Source organism: Phocoena sinus, chromosome 8, assembly GCF_008692025.1.
Source record: "Phocoena sinus isolate mPhoSin1 chromosome 8, mPhoSin1.pri, whole genome shotgun sequence".
Lineage (NCBI taxonomy): Eukaryota > Metazoa > Chordata > Mammalia > Artiodactyla > Phocoenidae > Phocoena > Phocoena sinus.
In genome coordinates this window covers 48,908,245-48,930,651 of record NC_045770.1, presented here as the reverse complement: position 1 = coordinate 48,930,651, position 22,407 = coordinate 48,908,245, and the positions used below count along the sequence as shown (strand labels likewise).

At 39.0% G+C, this 22,407-nt stretch overlaps 1 protein-coding gene across 11 annotated transcripts in view; it reads right to left on the bottom strand.

The window, feature by feature from the left end:
* Positions 1-22,407, bottom strand: part of DLG2 (discs large MAGUK scaffold protein 2) — a 2,048,212-nt gene that overhangs the window by 505,242 nt on the left and 1,520,563 nt on the right. For all 11 annotated transcript variants that reach the window (XM_032641314.1, XM_032641323.1, XM_032641315.1 and 8 more), the window contains 2 exons: positions 12,642-12,786; positions 9,756-9,894 (listed from right to left, as the gene is read on the bottom strand). In XM_032641314.1, coding sequence (XP_032497205.1) covers positions 9,756-9,894; positions 12,642-12,786 — 284 coding nt within the window. The remainder of the gene's footprint in view (positions 1-9,755; positions 9,895-12,641; positions 12,787-22,407) is intronic.

Genomic DNA, 22,407 nt, shown 5'->3' with positions numbered 1-22,407 from the left:
GAGGAAGCAATGACATAAAACTTTAGTTTTACCTTTATGGACAAAAGAAAAACCAGAGAGAGACTAATTTGAAGCACAGAGAAGATTCTAGAAATCTTAAAACTAATACTGCTACCCATGCAGTACAGCAAAAAGAGCCAGACGTTGGAGTCAGTTTGAATCCTGATCCTCTTCTACACCAACTACGTGACCCTTGCTAGAGGGGTCAAGGATATGGATTCTGCAGCCAGACTGAACTGTATTCAGATCTCAACTTTGCTACCTACTATATGTAGAAAAACAACTTAGTGGAAATGTATCATATAATAATAATGATTATCCCTCTGTGGTGTGAGTTTTTCTTTATATTTTTGTTACTTTTCTACAAATACATATTACTTTTACAATTAGGGAAAATATTAACACTTTTTGGAGAGAAACAGTTGAAGAGGGGTATAAAGCAATAAAAGGGGCAAGAAATAGATTAAAGATTGAAAAGGATGTCTGGAGAAAATGTATGAAGGCAGTATTTTTAAGATATGTTTACTCAGATATAGCTTGCTTCATTACCTAGATTAAAGAAATTACCTAGAAGAAAAAGTGAATGATGCAACCCAAAACTTACGAAATTCATGTCTATATTATATAAGAACATAAGTCTTTGAAATGCAATAATTGTGTGCCACGATTTTCTTACATTTTCTTAAAGCAAACATCACCATTAACACGGTAGCCTTCCCCACAGTAGCAAACGCCACAGGAGGGGGAAGGAGTCCCTCAGGGATGGCAGTGCTGTGCTGCATAATTTTCAAAGCACACACCACATGTGGACAATTAAGAACCAGCTGTCTTCTGTCTACTATTACTTTATTGACACCTGGATGTGAAAACAAACTCCTAGAGGAAGAGGCTTTGTCTACTTGTTTTGAATCATAATATACACCCTGTTTCAATGTCACAAGATAAGGGCCAGAAATAAGTTACACATTGTGTTGTGGTAGTAGTTAACTTGCAATTTAAGGGGCCTGGAGTCAATTAACAGTCGATTGGTTCTACACGTGGTGCCTCCAAAATTTTCCATTGCCCACCATTAACCCTTTTTTTTGTCTCAACCAGCCCTGGAGGCCAAGGATAAATTCATTCTATTAAAATGTAATACAGCATCGATTAAACAACTATCTATTTGAATTTTACATCTATAATAACAATAGTCATAGATGTGCAATAACCATCTTCCATAAAATTATAAGGCCTAGTGTTGTATGTTTATGTCTGGTTAATTTATTAGGTACATACAAAATGATAAACACCTATAAAAGGCTGTCTTAAAATTCCCATGACTGTTTCATTTTTCCTATCATTAAATTAATTTCCCTGACAACAAACAGCAGCTTAACATGTTTTCCAATACATATTTGGATATCTTCCTTTGATTAAGATTCATCCCCATTAGCATAGCCACTCTCTCTGTTTCTAGCAGGATAGCTCTATCAATCATGCCTCACAGTTTATGTAAGTAAACCTAAATGGTTATGTGGAGCCACCGTCAATAAAGACAAAACTCTCCTGGAGGCTTCCGCTAAGTGGGTTATCCTCCATCTGTCTCACCCCTTTTGTCCCAGTCGCCCCTTCTCATTACTATCCTTTGCTTCAGGACAGATATTATAATGCCAGGCAGGATCCCCACTGCGAAAATCAGGCATGCGGCACAGAGCAAAACAGATAACTGAGAGACACTGTTGATGCATCTCTGACTTGGTTAAGTTCAATAATGCCCTTTACAAACGCTGTGAGGAGTCTGATGCCATACTTTGCAGAATTTCTTTGAGGGAAAAGCTACATGGTGTTGGTTGTTGAGTGCTACTATGAATAATATATGGCAAAATCAAGAAATTATCCAGAGGATAATTGTATCTGGCCACAGAAGCCAGACTGATAGACTAGTTTTTATCATATTTGGTTCCACTGAATCCTATAGTATATTTTCAATGAAGAGGGTAATAGATACTCATTGTGTTAATAAAAATAAAGATCCTTAATAAAGCATTAAGACTATAAGACTTCCTGTAATACAATATTCTGAGGTGTGCTGGGAGATAAATTAGTTGAAAAAAACTTATATGTAGATTTTGTTTGAGCGTCTGCATACCCTTGTTGGCTACAGTTCCATTCCACCAAAAAATGATTTTATTTGTGGAGTAGTTCATCTTAAACCCTTGTTTTAAATGGTCTTAACAAGAGGTAACATTTATCAAGTGCTTACTTTTTTTCTAAGAACTTTACATGTGTTAACTCAGTTTCTTGTCACAATAAGCCTATGAGGTGGGAAGTATCATTCTGCTCCTTTTAAACATGAGAAAACGCAGGCAAAGCACAGTTACATAACTTGCCCAAGGTCACACAGCCAGGAAGCGGTCAAGGCAGGACCCTGAGCAGGGTGGCTCCAGGGCACACCCACCTGAGCACTGTGCTGCCCAGATCCCGATTCTAAAGCAGACACAGTTGTCTGCCTAGGGCACACCCAGTTCTTTTTTCCTATACTTGGTTAATGGCAGGTAGGAAAAGATTTCTTCCCTATGTCAAAAGAAGGACCTTCCAGTTCATCCAGAAATGGTTTTAAGTCATTGAATATAAGTTAAAAAGAAGAGAGCCTAGAACAGGACCAGACTTCACTGATGGAAAGTGCTGACATCCTTTGAGAACCTGTCCCTAACGGAGACCACAAAACTTGAGATGTAATTAAGAGGTGGTTTCTATAGCACAGAGTTAATAACTGACATGTTTGTGTAATTTAGCTCAGTGCTTCTCAGAGTTGGGTATTCACCCGCAACTTGGGGCTTATGGTATTTGCCAGGGACTTAGTATCCCCAGAAAACCCGTCTGGTATGTTAACTTTACATTAAGACTTCGAATAAAAACAATTAGATTTCTAATCAAAATATTTCCACATTAAAGCAAACAAGGATATCTCCCAAAATTTTATGACAAAACATAAGACTTTGTATGTTTCATGCTTGCACAGAAAGCTTCATGTTCTACCCCAGATCCTGAGGAGAACAAATTCCTTTTTCAAAGCCTAAGGGCATGTGGGTAGCAATATTTGAGAAACAGTGATTTAGCCTCTAACCAGTTCTGATCCACAAAGTTAAACACCAAGGAAAACAACAACAACAGTGGCAAACACTTATGGTGTTTCTGAAAGCTTACTCGACAGCGAATAAAAAGCGTAGAAATGGCCAGTAGATCAGCCTGACTGAAGCAGGCCTGTCCCTCCTGTGCAAGACGGCTGTTGAATCTAGCTCTAAAATCTAGCTCAGATTCCTGTGCCCCTCTTCTCTTCCACTGCCACCTGTTCCCCCAGCCCCAGCTGTCATGATCTCTTCCTTTGTTTCTTCAAATGGTCCCTGACCTGCTCCATATACCAGTCAGGAGGGTTTTTTTTTTTTTTTTTTTAAATAAAACATAAATCAGATAATTTCATTCTCCTGGTTGCTTCTCTTTAATAGATTCTCAAGGCACTTAAAACTCAACCTACACTTCTTCATCATTACCCACAAAGTCCCACATCATCTGGCTGCTGACTCTTCCAACCTAATTTGTTGCCATGCTCCCATTAGCTCATCTCTTCCAGCCAAGCTTGACTTCCTTATATTCCTGGAACCCACAAAACTTATTTCTGCCTCTGGGACTTTGGCTTTGCTATTTCCTCTTCCTGGAATGTTCTTCCTCTGATCTTTATATCACCACTTTTTTTCTTTTTATTCAGGTCTCAGCTCATATCCTATCTCCTCAGAGGGACATTCCCTGGTTGTCCTCCTTTACACTGTTCTCTTCCCCAAACTCTGTCTATGGCATATCATACGATTTTATTTTCCTTATAGCACTTTTTATCTATAACTCATTTATCTATATATCTCCTATTCAATACACTAGAATGTGAAGTCCCTACGGGCCAGAGCCTTGTCTGGTTTGTCCACCATTGTAATTTTGTGGCTAATAACTGTGCTTGACACATGGTAGAAGCCTGAATATTCACTGAATGGGTAAATGAATGAATGAATGGGAGAAAGAGAAAAGAACTAGAATACATTTTAGATACTATGTCCAGTAAACTAATGTTCTATAATTTGGGGAGAGAAGAGGGGAGGCAGACTCTAGTCTGATGGGTTCATATCTATTTAGTAATAAGGGAGTCAAACTGAATATCAGAGTCACAGTTTAGAGTGGTCCTTGAAAGTTTCTGGAGACAAGAAATCTTTCTTGAGACTTTATTCGGCTTTTGCTTTTTGCTCAACCAAATTATGTGAGGGAACATTATATAGAGCCAGTTAGAAAGACATCTGGGTACAATAAGTTCAGGTCCAGGTGAACCTGGTTTTTAAACTGGGAAATATATTGCTCACGGTGATAGTTAAGGCCCTTGGCTTTCATGACAGCATTTATCGCATTCATAGTTTGGGAAATTAAGTCCCCACATCTTGAAAGAGAAATTGTACTTTGCATCCTCAATTTTTTTTGGTTTCATTTTAGTATCAATGATTTGTTTGTGTATCCTGAGAATACTTAACCAGATAGTGAGGGTGTCTGGTTTGCATCTCTTCTAGGTGACCAGGGAAGACTTGGCTCAGTAGAGACGGGATCCATAGTTGCAGCTAATGTACAAAGTGGGCACTGCTCACAGGTGATCATTGACTGATTATAGCTTCTTACTCCATCATAAAACAATGAACATCAGCTTAGAGAAAGAGAAAGAGCACTGGACTGGGTGTTTGAAGACATGGGTTCTAAATCTGATTCTACTACTTACAAGTTGTGAGACCTAGGGATAGCCAACAAATCATGTTCGGCCTCGTGTTTCTTACCCATCAAATGGAGGAAGATTAGACTCTATAGTCATTTATGGCCCTTCCAAATTTGACAGTCTATAATTCTATGAGCCAAAAAACCATCTCAGCGTCATTGTAACAGCTTTGTTTCCCCCAAAATTGTATTTTGTATTTACATAATAATAGAGTAAAAGAGTATTTACATAATAATAATTTTGACATATAAGGGCCTCAGTAGGGTTTCTACTAGGAGAATTTCATCCAAGGCTTTTTTGTTTAGGCTTCCTTTCTCTAAATTGAGGACAAACAAAATTTCCCAGCTTACTCGGGTACACATTTCCTTAAATAGTAAAAGAGATTTAAAACAATTCCAGGTAAGCCGTTGTAGCATTCTTCTAATCAAAACTCTTTTTAAAATTCTTACTGTATTTCCCAAGAAAAATGAATATAAATCAGGAAGATAGGAAAATATTATGAACATTTCGAACAAAAGACTGCCAATTTGATATAATTTTATAGGTTGTTGGAAGGTACCCATTTCACAGAAATGTTTCCCTGTCAGCCCCAGTCCCATCATTAAAGATTCATTCCCTTGACTTACTATTTTAGGAAAATGTAAAGTAGGCCCCAAAGGTAAGCCACTATAGCACCTTAGGATAATAATAATTTTATATAGCTCTCTAAAGATGACAACTTTCACACATATTATCACATTAAAACCTCACAATTCCATGAGGAAATCTGAGGACCCAAATCTACAGATGAGAAAATCAAGACTCAGGAGATTGAATGACTTGTTCAGGGTTATCTGGGTGGTAAGCGGTAGTACCAGCCTCCTGATACAAGCCCAATCCCCTTTACCCAAAATCTCTAAATAAAAAGAGACTGTATGAGATGGTGGGTTGGAGGGATAGGGGTGAGGACTTTGAAGATAGACCCGAATTCAAATTTTGATTCTTCTATTTGCTTGCTGTATGATATGAGAAAATTACTTCAACTCATTTTTGTTACCTGTAAAAATCAACACTAAGAATATTATATAAATAATATCGGAGCGATAATGTATATGAAAGCACTTAGCGTAATAGTGCATAGCAGTGATCTTTTTGTTTTTACTACTCTATGTATTTCCAATCTTATGACGAGGTTGCAGATGAGAGAAAGGATAGAAATAGACAACTTAAAGGTAGGTACCATTTTTCTTTATGAGCCTTGTATTCAAACTATAACAGGAGTGTTCATTTTATTCTATTTCACATTCTTCCTTGAGTACGCATGTGCTGTCCCCTACCATGAGTCCCCTTCTTGATCTCTTGACTCCCTGATGAATGCCTACACATTTTTTCAAGCTCAAACACAAGAGTTATCTCCTCTTTAAAACTTTATTTGATGTCATAGGATTTTCCTGTGGCATTCACGGAAAACTCAAAACAATTATTTATAAATATTTACTAAGTGCCTCTCTGGTGCTGGGGAACTCTGCTAGGGCAACACGAGAGCACTTCACTGAACTGATCTAATTTTGTTTGTTTCTGTTAGTAGTTCCCACACTTTGGGATTTTACAGTACTTTTACATTTAAAAAATGAGGACTAATATAAAGTTGCCAACTTTTCATCTTCTAGGTTAGGATATAAGTAACTGCCATTGACTACCATAAAAGAAAGGCCATTTTGACACCAAAGTATAAAATCTCAGGACTAAAAATATACATATAGGCTTTATGGGAAACTTCATGGAGGGGGTCTGCATCATCAGGGAATAGGTACTGGGGGATCCAGTGGTTCCACGTATATTTTTGTCCCAATTTGATAGTTCTTAGAGATGTTGTTTCTTACTCCATTTTGCATCTCTACTGCAGTACCCACTGTCTGGTAGAACGTATTCAATGAATATTCATGAATAATGCGGTGAATATGCCTCAGAAAATATTTATCTCTGAGACCTGTGGTAATGACTTATAGCACAGAGCACCTGTGAGAGGATACAGCGGTGGTGAGGATGTGAGGGAGGTGTCTGTGTGTTTGTGTGTGTAAACTGATATAATTTATTTCACAAGTTTCCCAGGCACCAGACATTCAGAAGATTTTATGCAGAGTTATGAGACTGTCCTGTCAGAGAGCAAGGAAGGAAGCAGGCAAGAAGTAAGACACTGAGGCATATCACTGTAGGAAGAAATGAAATCTCTTCCCCAGACACCATCTGAAATATTCCATGCGAATAGGTAGATTGAGAATTATAATGAGTATACCTACAGCAAACAGATAACATTCATTTAATGTTCATTATGTATCAGGCACTGTTATAAGTTCTTTGCAGGTATTATCTCATTTAATCATTACAACAACCTATTGAGAAAGATTTGATTACTCTCCCCTTTGTAGAGATGAAGAAACTGAGGCTTGCAGTGGTTAAAAGATTTGCCCAAGGGCTTCCCTGGTGGCGCACAGGTTTCTGACCCGGTCCGGGAAGATCCCACATGCCGCTGAGAGGCTGGGCCCGTGAGCCATGGCCGCTGAGCCTGCGCGTCCGGAGACTGTGCTCCGCAGCGCGAGAGGCCACAACAGTGAGAGGCCCGCGTACCGCAAAAAAAAAAAAAAAAAAAAAAAAAAGATTTGCCCAAGCTCACACAGTCAGCCAGTGGTAGAAGTATGTCTCAGACTGCATCTAATTGTCTTCAGAGCTCATCAAAACTCTTGGGTCCCTTTCTAGCCACATATTTTTTTTACGATGAGAACAGTTTTACATGACTTGGTTTTCATTTTAAAAATAAGGAGAAAATTAACATGTTTCTTCCTAGCCAGAATTTTAAAGCTGGCAGGGCACCCAGTTTTCCTACTTAAAAGCTGTGTGCCCACAAGCAAATTCCCTAACCTCCTTGAGCTTCAATTTCTGCATCTCTAAAATGGGGATGACAGCCCTTCTTTCTGTGTTTTGGGGAGGATTAAAAGGATAGTGTAAGTAAAACAGCTAGCAAAGGGCCTGCATTATGAATGGGGTTTAATAAATTTTAATTCACTATGGGGCCTAGTAAGATAAAATGACATTTTCAAATTAAAATCCTATCAAATATTGGCGATAGGATGAAAGCAAATAGATTATTGCTCTGGTGAATAAAGGTGGCTATGTTTATACAATCTTCAGAGAAACATGAGGATTATCTTTGCTGCAGCCTTCATTTTAATTAAGAGCAGAGAGATTAGACATATCAGCGTAGGAAGAGGTTTATATTTGATTTAAACCACAGATGCACATTTGCTGCATCCAAACATTCCATTCCTTGGCTAAAGATGTAACAAGCCACTTCAGCAAACCTGAAATTGCAAAATAAATGGAAAATGCTTAATCATTTAAAAAGAAATAGGAAAGGAATGAAAAGACCAAAGCACACACGGGCACCAGCAAGGAAAGTTAAGCAGCAGGAAGTCTCCTCAATTTTTTTAAAGGCTGACAAATGACTTCAGTAGACAGGCAGGATATAAAACTAAAGGATCCATCTGTATCGCTTTTCCACACAAACATTTTCAGAAAAAAAGTGTACATATCCGTATGCAATCTCATCTTGGGTAAAAGTTTTTCTCAATGAGAAAAGCAAGTTGCAAAGCAATGTGTAAAATACAAACTTATTTTGTAAAAACAATGTCAAACCCCAGCTACATCTGAGTATGCTTTGTACACGTCTGTATGAACACAGAAAAGGTATGCACAGTTCAAGCCAGAATGCCACACTGGGAACCTTGCCGGGCTTGAGGGAGATTTTTGTTTCTTGAAAATCTTTGCATTACCTCACCAAATGCAGTGAGCACGCATTACTTTGGAACAAAAACATTTAAAGATAAAAAAGAAAAAATGTACCTTTCCTATTATTCATCCACCCCTTCATTCATTCATTTGTTCATCATCCAAAAGTTACTTAATCCTGACCAGTGACCATGATGTAAACTAAGTTGGTCTTCTCTGAACTGTCAGACCTGACTTTTTCAGAGGCATGCCAGCTAAATTTAGTTTTTTTAAGAAAACTAATTAATTTATTTATTTTTGGCTGCGTTGGGTCATTGTTGCTGCGTGCGGGCTTTCTCTAGTTGCGGCGAGCGGGGGCTACTCTTCGTTGGGGTGTGTGGGCTATTCATTGTGGTGGCTTCTCTTGTTGCGGAGCACGGGCTCTAGAGTACAGGCTCTGTAGTTGTGGCGCACAGGCTTAGTTGCTTGCGGCATGCGGGATTTTCCCCGACCAGGGCTCGAACCCGTGTCCCCAGCATTGACAGACGGATTCTTAACCACTGTGCCACCAGGGAAGCCCTAAATGTAGTTTTGTTTTGTGGGGTTAGCCATGTGGTTCTGTGCTGTGTCCTAAAATCCCGTGCTGTTCCCCTTTGAGACTGAGATATATTAAATTCAAACCATTTGGAGTTAATTTCACTCCTTTCCTTTCCACCTGTAGTTACTGCACTCGAGGGAGGACTGACTGAAGCCTCAGTTCCAGTGAATTGTGTGTAGCTGTTGGTGGCAAGAACATGGAATTTAGAGTAAAAAAAAACCCCAGAGCTTTTCAGTTCTGACTCTTCTATGAACCAGATATGTGGTTACAAGGGGACTCGTACATACTGCTATGCTACTTCCTTCTTTCTGAACCTCAGCCATCTTCTGTCTTTGAGTAATGATACCTATCTTACAGTATAGCTGTAAAGCTCAAATGTTGTTAGATATCGAAAGTCCTAACAGATTGCAAGGTGATGGCTGTGTGTCTATTACTACTTCTCCACAAAGAATTTGCGGTTTTTGCTTCCAACAGATGACAATGACACATGTTTATAAGTCTCGGCAGATTTCCACTTGAGGTGAGACTATCATAAGTTTGAATGGGGCTGAGAAGCAACAGCTGCCATGTTAGGCAAATGCAATTTCTTCCTTGTAATGATCGCAAACCCAATTAACCAAAAGCATATCTGACCTGGTATAATCGTCTTCAACAAGCATGTGCTTTGGAATTGGTGAGTACCTTCCTGGAGAGATGGGCGGCAGGGAGGTTTTGTATTCTAAAGTGCCATTGTTGCCAGAGAGAAGATGGTTTCCCATTGGTGGAGAATAAGCTAAGGGGTGAAAGAAAAGAAAAGAAATCTGTTATGTGGCTGATTCAATGTGTCATGCTACAGTTCTGTTAAAAATAGAAAGGCTTTGCTACCCGCTAAGAATTTTCTGATCCTTCAAGAGGAGGGAGTTGCTGTTTGTTTGCATTTAATATGTACAAGCACATGGTGACCTTTAGGATTGGAAAGATGTAATAACAGTTATATCTGTAAGCCCAGTTCGTATAATTAGGTGAAGAGAAAAACTGGAGGAGAGACCCAGCACTCATATTTTCAGAACAATGATTAATTTTCTATTGAAATAAAAATGTTAGCTTTTTAATGGCAGAGCTCGCATTCTTTTCATGTAATTAATATCAAACCATCAAAAGCAGAAGGCTCTTAGGAGCAAGTTCTTGTATAAGACTTTAATCCCTAAATATGCTCTACTCCCATGCCAGACAGGCTAACTCTGGCCTTTCTCTTCTGTTCCTGCACCCTAATTCATCCCCCTTTTGGGTGACTGAAAAGCCTCCTAACTGGCTCTCCTGCTGCTGTTCTTTCCCAAAATCCATTTTATACATTGAGAAATCCAGGTCTGATCATGCTGTTCTCTTGCTTACACACTCTCCATTGCCACTACTGTACTGAATATAAATTCTCCCTTTCACCATGCTTACAAGATTGACTCATTTCAATATCCCCCCTTATGAATCTCCTATGGTCCTTAAATAAGGCCTGTTCTCCCCAATATCTGTACCTTTGCTCCACTCTACCAGCTACCTGCAACTTCTCTCTCCTATCTCATCTCTGATACCGAAATCTCATCCAATTTTTCAAGATAAAATTCAAACGCCACCCTCTGCATAAAGATTTTTCTGATCTTCCGAAGACAGGTGATATCCCTTTCCTTTGAGTGCCCAAAGGACATATATTTTTACCTGTCTCATAGCATGTACATCACTCTCAGTTTGCCAAATATTGCTACTATTTATATATCTGCATTAGCCTTCCTTTCAATGAAGGCCACGATTTTATCTCCTTTGTATCACACATATTACCTTACAAGGTGTCTTGCATGTATTGAAATTACTCAATACACATTTCTTGAATTGAATAGCAAGTTTTGTTTTCTCCTTTTTCTCTTTGACGTTGATCTTATATGCCCTTCAAGAAGAGGCTCACAGAGCCTCAAGACAGATTTTTCTAAATTTATCCAGTTTGAAAAACTCTGAAAGTTAACACTCTTTCATATCCTGAGGTAAGGCTGATCTCATCTTACTGCTTGCTTGACAAAAAGACATATTTTGGGGCAAGTCATTTTAGAATCACCATTAAGAAAAGCAATAGCTAATGTAATGGGCAGATAACAAAATCATTCAACATTTAAATTTCAAGAGAAACGTCCAAATCTAAGAGAGGTCAAACAACTTGCTTAAGACCATAGTACTAATTAATGACAGGTCCTGAAGACATTCTGAGTTCCCAGCCTCACAACTGGTTTCTCAAAATTTCAGAACGAGCACATTTACTCATGCTGACAAAACTATCCCTTAAACTCACATCAAAGAAATGAATTGCTTCTAAATCTAGTCCCCAAGGACAGAATCTTCTTGTTGACCTATTAAGAAGAGGGGAAAACACGGGGCTTATGCAGCAGTGGACTTTGTGAGGACGCAGTAGAGCATCTTATCGTTATTTGTTGCCCTAGAAGCACGCACCTCCACCCCATCTCCACTGCCATAGTGATCAACAATTTTCTCTGGCTTCCTTGCCAATATATCAAATTCTGGTAAAGGTAACTATAATGATAGTTATTAAGGATTATGATTTCACCAATTGACGGCAAGATCCTTTCCCCCAGGAAGAAGCACAGTGCTATCTCTGGTTTATTGTGCCTGTCCCTCTTTTCCACTCTGCGGCTATATAGATTTGAACTAGGAAGAGAAACTATTAGGACATGAGAGCTATCATCCTTCAGGGGCTTGAGAAACAGACTTTAAAAATGCATTGCTCCTTGGAATACTACTCAGCCACGTAAAAGAATGAAATAATGCCATTTGCAGCAACACGGATGGACCTAGAGATCATCATACTAAGTAAGTCAGAAAGAGAAAGACAAATACCATATGATATCACTTATATGTGGAATCTAAAATATGACACAAATGAACCTATCTATGAAACAGAAACAGACTCACAGACATAGCAAACAGACGTTGTGATTGCCAAGGGAGGAGGGGTTGGGGGAGGGATGGATTGGGAGTTTGGGATTAGCAGATGCAAACTATTATATATAGAATGCACAAGCAATGAGGTCCTACTGTATAGCACAGAGAACTATATTCAATATCCTGTGATAAACCATGTAAAAAGGAATATGAAAATAATGTGTATATATATATATATATATATATATATATATATATATATGTATAACTGAATCACTTTGCTGTATAGCGGCAATTAACACAACATTGTAAATCAACTATACCTCAATAAAATAAATTGAAAAAATGTGTTGCCCCTATGCTATTGTAATCACACTGTCCATAACATACATCATCAAGTCTTTCCATAAGGGTGAATCTGACCACTCATCAGGTAAGGCCTCCAAGGCAACTGGGGAGTCAAGTGCAGGATCCCCGTGAAGTATTTCCACAGGCTAAAAAGAGTGAAGGTGCAAGTAGAGGACTTTGCCAAGCTTTGTAGAATTCCGATTTTGCAAACCTGGCATGCTGTTCAAAGATGACACCGAGCGTGGTACTTACAGTGAGTAATATCAGGTGGGCCGTAAGGATCAGTCATATAAATGGTGGTGGCTTTGCCAACTTTTAGATAAACTACATCTGATGTGTTCTTCAATATTGCTACCGCCTCTTCATGTGTTACTTCTTCTAAACTGTAATTGTTTACCTGAAAGGGGAAAACATTCATTATTAGAGCCAAATCTATGCAGGTGAAGAGAACTATTCAGGCAAGAAGATGTACAAAATTATGACTTATGTAAAGATTAAATTGCAATCATTACAGTCCAGTATCTATATCACACTTTGACAGAACAGATAGATTAAAGGCATTAGCCAAAGCAGATAAGGTACAGTTGTTGGTGCTAAAAAACAAGGTTGCTTCTGCCTTTTTCTAAGAGGAAACGATATTTTATAATAGAAATCAGAATACTCTTTGTGGAAAAAGGAACAAAGGGGTCAAATGTCCTTCTTATGCTATAGTGATTGTGATTACAGAAGTAATACACATCCATTGAAGAAAACAAACAAAAACAGCAGAAGAAAATAAATATTATCCCTAATCTCCCTACATGGATATATTTCTTTAAACGACTGTGACCATATTACACACACTGTTTTAGAACCTGCTTTTTAACTTGGAGTGAACATGGTTCTAATTTTATTCTATTATAAATGATGTTGCAATAAACTTTTTTCTATATTTGTACACCACTTTGAGGACTTCTTCAGGATAACTCATACAAACGAACGCTGGACAAAGTATATGAATATTATAAGCGCTCTGATACCTATGTCCAAAGTGCCCTTTGGAAACATGAACCAGTTTACTCTTAGACCACAATTATACGAGAGCTCCCATTTCCCACGGCTTCACCAAACTTGGCTTTTCTCACTTTAAAAACTGTTCGCATCAAAATGTCATTTGACATGAGTCTATTTTCTAAGGAAAGAGTGCTAATGTTGGAACACAGAACTTTTCAGGTGAACAAGTTCAAGAGTACCTTAATGCTATCGGCTTTAACAGCCACTCCTCTTTTGTTATTGGACAGAAAAGCCTGTGATACCTGAGCAATTACTACTACTTCATGGCAGTGGCTTACAGTGGGTCTTTGCAACACTTCTCTTAAATGGTTTTCAAATATTTAGGAAATATTTTGCGTACCTAGGTTATCCTTATTTGGCTCCTATTTTTTTATGAAGCAATTCTTTAGTTGGTTCCTGCTGAAATGATGTGGAATTCAAATAAATGTAATATAAATGTAAATAAATAAAATAGATTGGATTCCTACATATTCTCTGTACTATCTAATCAGCACTTTAGTCATTTAATAGCTCGTAGCATTGCTTTTTTATTTTTGCTTCACGTTGCTATATAAATTCCATGTGTCAGTTAATCCTTTGGTGGTGTAGCCCAGGTTAGGGACCCTGGAACAGGAGGGAACTGAACCTGACTGCTGACCATGAGCTCTCCAGTAAGCTGTAAGCCTCTCTACCGGTTCCTACAGTTCTCTTCTAGACAAGTGACATTCTTGTAAATCTTATATATTTCCAGTGTCTAGCACTTGTTTATTCATTGATCAAATATTTATTGCATACCTATTATGTGTCAGTCACTGTTCTACATGTTAGAGATATAGTGATAAAAAATAAGAATGATAATCATCATCATAGCAGACACATACAGCCTTATTACATGTCAGGCACTACTCTAAATTATTTTACGTATATTAACATGATAAAGCCCCACAATAACCTATGTGCTGGCTATTATGATCACTTTCATTTTACAGATGAGAAAAGCATGCCTCCAAGAAGTTAAGGAACTTGCCCAAAGTCATTGATCAAATTGTAGTAGAGGCAGAATTCAAAGCCAAGCAGTTTGGCTCCAGGGACCATGCTCTTAACCACTCATCTACACTGCTTCCTCCAGATGGACACAGCCCCTGCTCCCATGAGACTCACATTCTAATAGAACATAGCTGTTTATGGAATGAATGGATAGAAGAATAGACCCATATAGAGCGGGAATGTAGAGGGGCTACAGGCATGGGGAACACAGTTGATGATGGCAGCCTTTAGTTATAGACAGAGAAATAACAAAAATGACAGTAATAATAATAAGAGCTAACATTTATTTAACACCTCTGTGTCATATATCTTGGAAGTACTATGTATATATTTTGACATAAGTCATATAATTGGTCCTGGTTATAGCTCCATGAGGTAGACATGAATAATTAGGCCCATTTTACCGGTGAGAAAAACTGACATTTGAAGCAGTTAACTTGCAACAAATAGGTCACACAGACCCCATGTGGCAAAGCCATCAGTTGGATCACCGTCGTCCTGAAAAGACGAAAATGAGACGGCCCTTGAGTGTTGGTTCATTGAAACCTAGGGCTTACATCACCTATTCTTTCTTCCTTTAGGAGAAGAGTCTCTTTCCAAGTTTACATATAGAAGTCATGTGAATTCCTAAGTGTTATAAAAGCCTGAGTAATCATTACCCTTCTTGCTTAATCCAGTGGTGACATCAGCCAAATACACTGACAAAGTCAAAAAATAAATAAGTAAAATGGAAAGTAGTTTGATATATATATGTTTCTTCAAAACCTTCTTGTATATTTGATTAATCACTTTTTTTTTTTTTTTTTTTTTTGCGGTACGCAGGCTTCTCACTGTTGCGGCCCCTCCCGTTGCGGAGCACAGGCTTCGGACGCACAGGCTCAGTGGCCATGGCTCACGGGCCCAGCCGCTCCGCGGCATGTGGGATCTTCCCGGACCAGGGCACGAACCCGTGTCCCGTGCATCGGCAGGCGGACTCTCAACCACTGCGCCACCGGGGAAGCCTGATTAATCACTTTTTTAAGGGCAGTACCACTTGTACCTAGATAATGAATATTTACAAATAATGCTCATATACAATGGTTTAAAGTGTGTATGGAAGTGGGTGTTTTCTCTTAAACAATGGTTGCTTAAGGTGGCTCTGAATATTGTGACCATGCACCCCAGAAACATCTATATTGAAAAAAGAGAAGAGAGGAGGTATTTGCTGGCATAAACAGTGAGGATCACAAGCCAACATATAAAGACCCTAAAGGTTAGAAAACAACTGGATTAGACTACACGTGGCACAAAAGCTGTTTCTGACAGGGCTCATTGTCTCTCTCTCCAGGGTACAGAAAGCACACAGCTCATTAGATTATCAGTGAAAAAGAGATGTGGCCAGTGTATATTCAACTGCACTTTTTCCATTTTTAAGTTGGGCCTTGAAACAGTCTAGAAGATGTTAACTTTTTTTTTTTTTTTGCGGTGCGCGGGCCTCTCACTGTTGTGGCCTCTCCTGTTGCGGAACGCAGGCTCCGGACGCGCAAGCTCAGCGGCCATGGCTCACGGGTCCAGCCGCTCCGCGGCATGTGGGATCTTCCCGGACCGGGGCACGAACCCGTGCCCCTGCATCGGCAGGCGGACTCTCAACCACTGCGCCACCAGGGAAGCCTGAAGATGTTATCTTTAAGTGTGTTTTCTGAGAATGACTGCCTTAACAGACTCTCAGACCACCAGGAAAATCTTTAGAGCAGAAAACAGAAGTTGAGGAAAAGTTGGAGGTGAGGAGTGAGGAAAGAGAGGATATTGGGGAAAATACTGGTAATTTAAAATAGTGGTAGTTCAGTCAGTTTTTGTTTGGTGACTATGAAATGTTGGAAAATTTACACTGATTTTCGTCATGGAAGAGGCGGTGGCAGCAATACGTAGTGATTAAGAACACATGCTTTTGAGTCATGCAAACCAGGACTCATCCTGTTCCTGGCACTACCTAGCTGTGTGACTTTGGGAAACTTATTTAACCTACTTAGCCTCAGTTTTGGCTTCCGTAAAATAGGTATGAGAATAATCACTGCCTCAAAAGGGTTATTGATTTAAATGTATTGACCTATGTAAAGTGGCAGGCTCATTACTTATTAATGTGAGCTCTTGTTACTATTACTCTTGTCATCATCCATCTCTCTTCTCAGGAAACAGGAATTCTTGGTGAAAATTTTCGCTGAGCATTTTCCTGTAAACATCTGTGAACTGATGAGTTTAATTAGAGAACTGTTGATGAGGCCTCTGTGTGGTCTTTTTAAAAATTCAGAATAGTATAGGATCTGGACCCAAAAGTGCTCTTTTGTGCTGAAGTCTTCAAAATGTTTTTCACGAAAGTGGGTTTATTTGGGGTAATTATATGTGTGCATTATCCTCTGAACTCTCAAGATAAAGGGCCTACAGCTGGAGCTGATTGTACACAGAGAGAAGGGACATTATACTGATTGGCTGGTTGCTCTTGTCATTGTTTTCCATTGTCTTTTCCTTTTCCTTTTTTCTTTTGCATCAAGTATCTGCCTATAATGGTGAACACTGAGCAACTGGCCTGGTTTCAGAAAAAAAAAATCATGTGCATTTGAATGAAGTGTTTCTGTGGGGTGTGCTACACAGAGCGGGGGACATGTGTGCAGCCTGGCCATGTATTTCAATAGGACAGAGGACTGAGGCCAAGAGAGAGAGGTTGGAGGTGAGATGACTCATTCTCTCGAATGGAAGAGGGAGCACTGAACTGGAGCACGATGCTGACAGAAGAGGGCAAACCAGTTGAAGAAAGAGGTGCCAGGAGACTTGCAAGAAGGGAACATGGCAAGTGTTGTGGGAATTCAAATAAGTGTTAGCAAATACATATGTGATGGTACAAAGGTGGGAGGTGTGCGGGCATGAGAGGGTGTGATAAGGAGAAATGAGCAATGTACAGATGGCAACATACTGACCTTTCCATATTCATTCAGGAATAGCAATGTAGTGAGACAAACTGGGAGGTATTAGGGACATAAAAATTGTACTAAGACATATTACAAGGAAATGTGAGACTCTAGAAACACTGGAAGAAAACATCACAAACTCCAAAGTTAACTTTAAAAGAGAAGACAAAGTAGATGATCACCATATTGTAAAATAACTTAAAAAGGGGGCCAATCTAATGTAGTAACATCAATGGTATGAAAAGAAATATGCATAAAGCAAAGACTGAAATCTCTGCAGTCCATTGCAATGAACTGCTATAATAAAATTTGTTTTAAAAATAACTGTGAATACATGAGAAACGTTAATAATGGTTATCTCTGGATAATAAATATTTTCTTATTTTTCATCTTTTCAGCAATGAGATGGTTAGAACAAAATTAACTATGGTTAATTATGGTTAGAACAAAATTAGTTATGGTTAGAACAAAATTAACTCTATTTTTCAAATGAATAGGAACAAAAACCTTAAGTAAGGGAGAACAGAAACTAAGTGTGGTGACCTCTTTATGAGACACACATAGCAAGACCTCATGAGTAATGGAAAATTGGAATAGGAAAGAAGGAAGTTGATTTCTCGTGCCCAGTGACTTAACTTAAATTTATGAGAAATAATAGCCATATTTTATATATATATATATTTTTTGTGGTACGCGGGCCTCTCACTGCTGTGGCCTCCCCCGTTGCGGAGCCCAGGCTCCGGACGCGCAGGCTCAGCGGCCATGGCTCACAGGCCCAGCTGCTCCGCGGCATGTGGGATCTTCCCAGACCGGGGCACGAACCCGCGTCCCCTGCATCAGCAGGCGGACTCTCAACCACTGCACCACCAGGGATGCCCAATAGCCATATTTTAAACCTAGGTGTTTTTTAGAAATGAAGGCCACCTGGTATACAATGAGAGTAATTTTGAAAGTAGACTCAGATCTGCTATCAATTTCTAGTTTTATGAATTTTGGCCAGTTAACATATTTACTGAGTTTTAATTTTCTTATATGTAAAATGGGGATAATATTGATTTATTTGCTGATTTACTTGTGTTTATGAGAAAGAAATGATACCATAAACCTGAAAAGACACTGTATAACATACAGCAGCGTACGAATAACGATCAAACATCAAAATCAGACATAGTGCTTTTGCTGATCCTAATGCTGGAAATAGTTTCTTCCTGTTCAGGGTTCTTCCTGTGAAACTGATCTCATACAACACTTACTCCTGCAGTGTCTCTTTCCATCTCAAAGGCTGACCTTCTCAAGGGCAATGATTAGATGTTTTCATCTTTGTATTTCCCCAGCTGACACAGGGTAAACAGTAGGCACTTAATAAATGTTGAAACAATCCACTAAATAAGTTAAAAAAAACAATGTGGGGGCTTCCCTGGTGGCGCAGTGGTTGGGAGTCTGCCTGCCAGTGCAGGGGACGCGGGTTCGTGTCCCGGTCCGGGAGGATCCCACATGCCGCGGAGCGGCTGGGCCTGTGAGCCGTGGCCGCTAGGCCTGCGTGTCCAGAGCCTGTGCTCCGCAACGGGAGAGGCCGCAACAGTGAGAGGCCCGCGTACTGCAAAAAACAAAAAAAAGCAAAACAATGTGGCATATCAAAGGAAAAGCAACCAAAATTCCCTATGTTATGCGAAGAATGAGGCATTTATGTTGAGCTTCTATTTTACAACTGTGTTGAGTCAGAGAGGGAAGGGTAAGGAATGAAGGTCATTCAATCCACAATACACATTTACTGGACACTCACTCTGTGTCAGGCATGGGGTAGAAGAATGAAAGGCTGGTACAAAATGTGAACACTGGCTCACATCAGCTTATAAGGGACATAATCAGAGCTCCAACAGTGCAAATTTCTTCTTCCTCCATTAATCATTAATGCATTTCTTTTTTAAAAGACTATTTATGTAGCATTTATTTTTTAAAATTAATTAATTTATCTTTGGCTGTGTTGGGTCTTTGTTGCTACGCGTGGGCTTTCTCTAGTTGTGGCGAGCAGGGGCTACTCTTCCTTGCGGTGCACGGGCTTCTCATTGCGGTGGCTTCTTTTGGTTGCAGAGCATGGGCTCTAGGTGAGTGGGCTTCAGTAGTTGTGGCACACGGGCTCAGTAGTTGTGGCTTGCGGGCTCTAGAGGGCAGGCTCAGTGGTTGTGGTGCACGGGCTTAGTTGCTCCGCGGCATGTGGGACCTTCAAGGATCAGGGATGGAACCCATGTCCCCTGCATTGGCAGGTGGATTCTTAACCATTGTGCCATCAGGGAAGTCCCATTAATGCATTTCTTCACCTTTCATTGCATAGAGAGAGAGAGAGAAAGTGCCACTGATGTCTTGATTGACTCCTGCTTCCTCTATAGCAGTGGTCACCAAATAGACCGTATGATAGGAACCCCAGGGCAATCAGCTGGGTACAGGAAGAAATGTTTGAACTTCTATTAATATTTATCACATCGATCATCATCTTTCTATTTCTTGTGTATGGTTTAAAATAAAATGTATATATTACCATAACAATATATGAATGCAATCTAAAGTAGAGAAATATACATATATTAAAGACAACTTTTTGTGTTTTACTGATGGGGTGTGCTGTTAAAGAATTTTAAAACCACCGCTTTATACTATGTACTGATATATGATGACTATAGAGTAAGTTCTATAAACAGGGGTATTAAACTGAATACAAGCAAAAGAAATAAACAATATAATGGAAGGCTTTAACCCTTTATATAAAGTCCCTTTATAAATAGAGCCCTTAAACCCTTAAATAAAATATATCATTGCATTTGCATTACATTGTAATTTTATTGTATTTGAGACAAATTAAAAGGGAGTTCAAGAAATAATTATCCAAAATTTTTTCCCCCTGGTGTTTCAGAAGGTAATCTAACTACTGGAGACAGAGTCTGAAGGGTTAACTATTTCTAATGCCTTTTAGCCCATGACTGGAAATTGCTAAATGATGCTATACCAGCTTGATGGAATGAGCATTACCTCAGAAGTCACCCTCAGGAGAAGCAATGGAGCGGCAGCAGAGTGGGGTAGGATGTGATTAGGTTAAGGTAGAATTATGGTTCTTAACCTGGCTACACATTAGAATTGTTTGGAAAACTTAAAAAAAAAAAAAAAATGAAAATGAGGCATGGCTCCTACTCCAGAGATTCTGATTTGATTATTCAGGGTTGATTGAGGCCTGGGCATCCATAGCGTTCAAGAACTTACTATGAGATTCAAATGTGAAACCAAGATCGAGAACCAGGGGGGTTGAGTAAACAGCTGAAAGGAATGTGGCTTTAGAAAATTGATATCTAGGTCTGAATCCAATCTCACAATTTATTAGTTATGTAATATTGGAAAAGTGTTTGCATCTTTGAGTTCTAACTTTCTCTTCCGGAAAATAAGAACAGCAGTAATGACTGCCCTATCCATCTCTCAAGTGTTGGAGTGAGGAGGTGCTGTGGGTGAAAGATCTTCTTAAGGAGGAAGCAGTGTGTTGGTGGTAGGAAAGAGCCATGTGCAGGGACAGTTATAGCTTTTGGTTCTTACTTAAGGTTGGCCTAAACAATGAAAGTGTTTTAAAATCCTCTTCATTATTCAGATAACTCCTACATATTTGCATGGTCTTCAAGGTGATTTTCTTATTGATATTTGGATGAAACAAGGTGAAAGTGGGTCCTCACAACTAATACTCATTCAGACAATTATCTTGTTTCTACTCATCTTCCCCAAATCCATTTAATGTCCTTACCATAGGATGCACACTTTGGAATAAAAATAGGAGATGCTCACACATAGCATATCCCAGAGTGACTCCAGTGAACACTAGTTCTAGGTATTTCATAAGCATTACTTAAGAAAAAAAGTTCCACAGTAAAATATATTTGAAAGTTAGGGTACCAAAGTTAAATTAGTTCCTTGACTGGAGGACTTCATAGACCCTTATATACGCTAAAGTTTGTTGAGAATCTACAAAAGAGGTGAGATACAGGTTGTAGAATTTCAATTTGTAGATTCTTTTCATGTGACACAGACATGAGACTAATATTTTAAAATACACTTGGGAAACACTGATCTAAGGCAATGCTGTCATGGTATTGAGGACATAACAAAAGACCAAAGATGAACATGACTTGCCCAAGGTCAGTTAGGTAGAGTTAATGCTGGCTGCCTGGGACTTGAATCCGGATATCCTATCTCTGAGTCCATTGCCTTTCCATATTATTTCAATGCCTCATTTATCTTTCCTCTTGTCTTCAGCTTCCCTTTAAGCAAAGAAAACATACAGACTTATTTTCTGCAAAAGATGTAAAAGGTCTCTCACTGACAATTTTTTCTTCAAACATCAAGCAAAGGTTATGGAAAAAAGAGACTAAGATTATAAACTTTAAATCACAATGCGGCAGGGCCTTTGCCAATTAACAGTTCATGTTGTCCCTTTAGAGAAGACAATGAGATGACCCTAGATTCAAAGTTTCTGGTATTGTGTAGAAAAAAGATGAAGAAGATCACATTTCTGTGATATATGTGGCTCTATGTATCACCATGGTAGGGCTTAATAAAAATGAGTGTGTAAAAATATATGAAAGAATTAGAAAATTATCGATACTGCTAACCTCTGACCATCTGTTCCATGAAGTTCAAGGCCAAGAGAGAATCTATTCAGTCTGAGATTGCAACACTAAGCTACTGGTACAATCCATTAAAATCAGATGTCACTGTCATTTGAAAAAATAAAAAACAAAACAAAACAAACAAAATTCTAATGAATGATAATAAGTGCCAGTAGCAGGGGAAATTAAAAAAATTGTTATTTTGATAAAGAGAACATACACCATGCATCTGGGTGACCCATGAAACATCAGAGAGGTCTGACATTAAAGTCATCTTATTTGAAACACTAAGGGGGTTATCGCAAAGGTTTTAGGCAGGATAATTTTTTCTTACAGTAGAATAAATGTAAAGGTCAG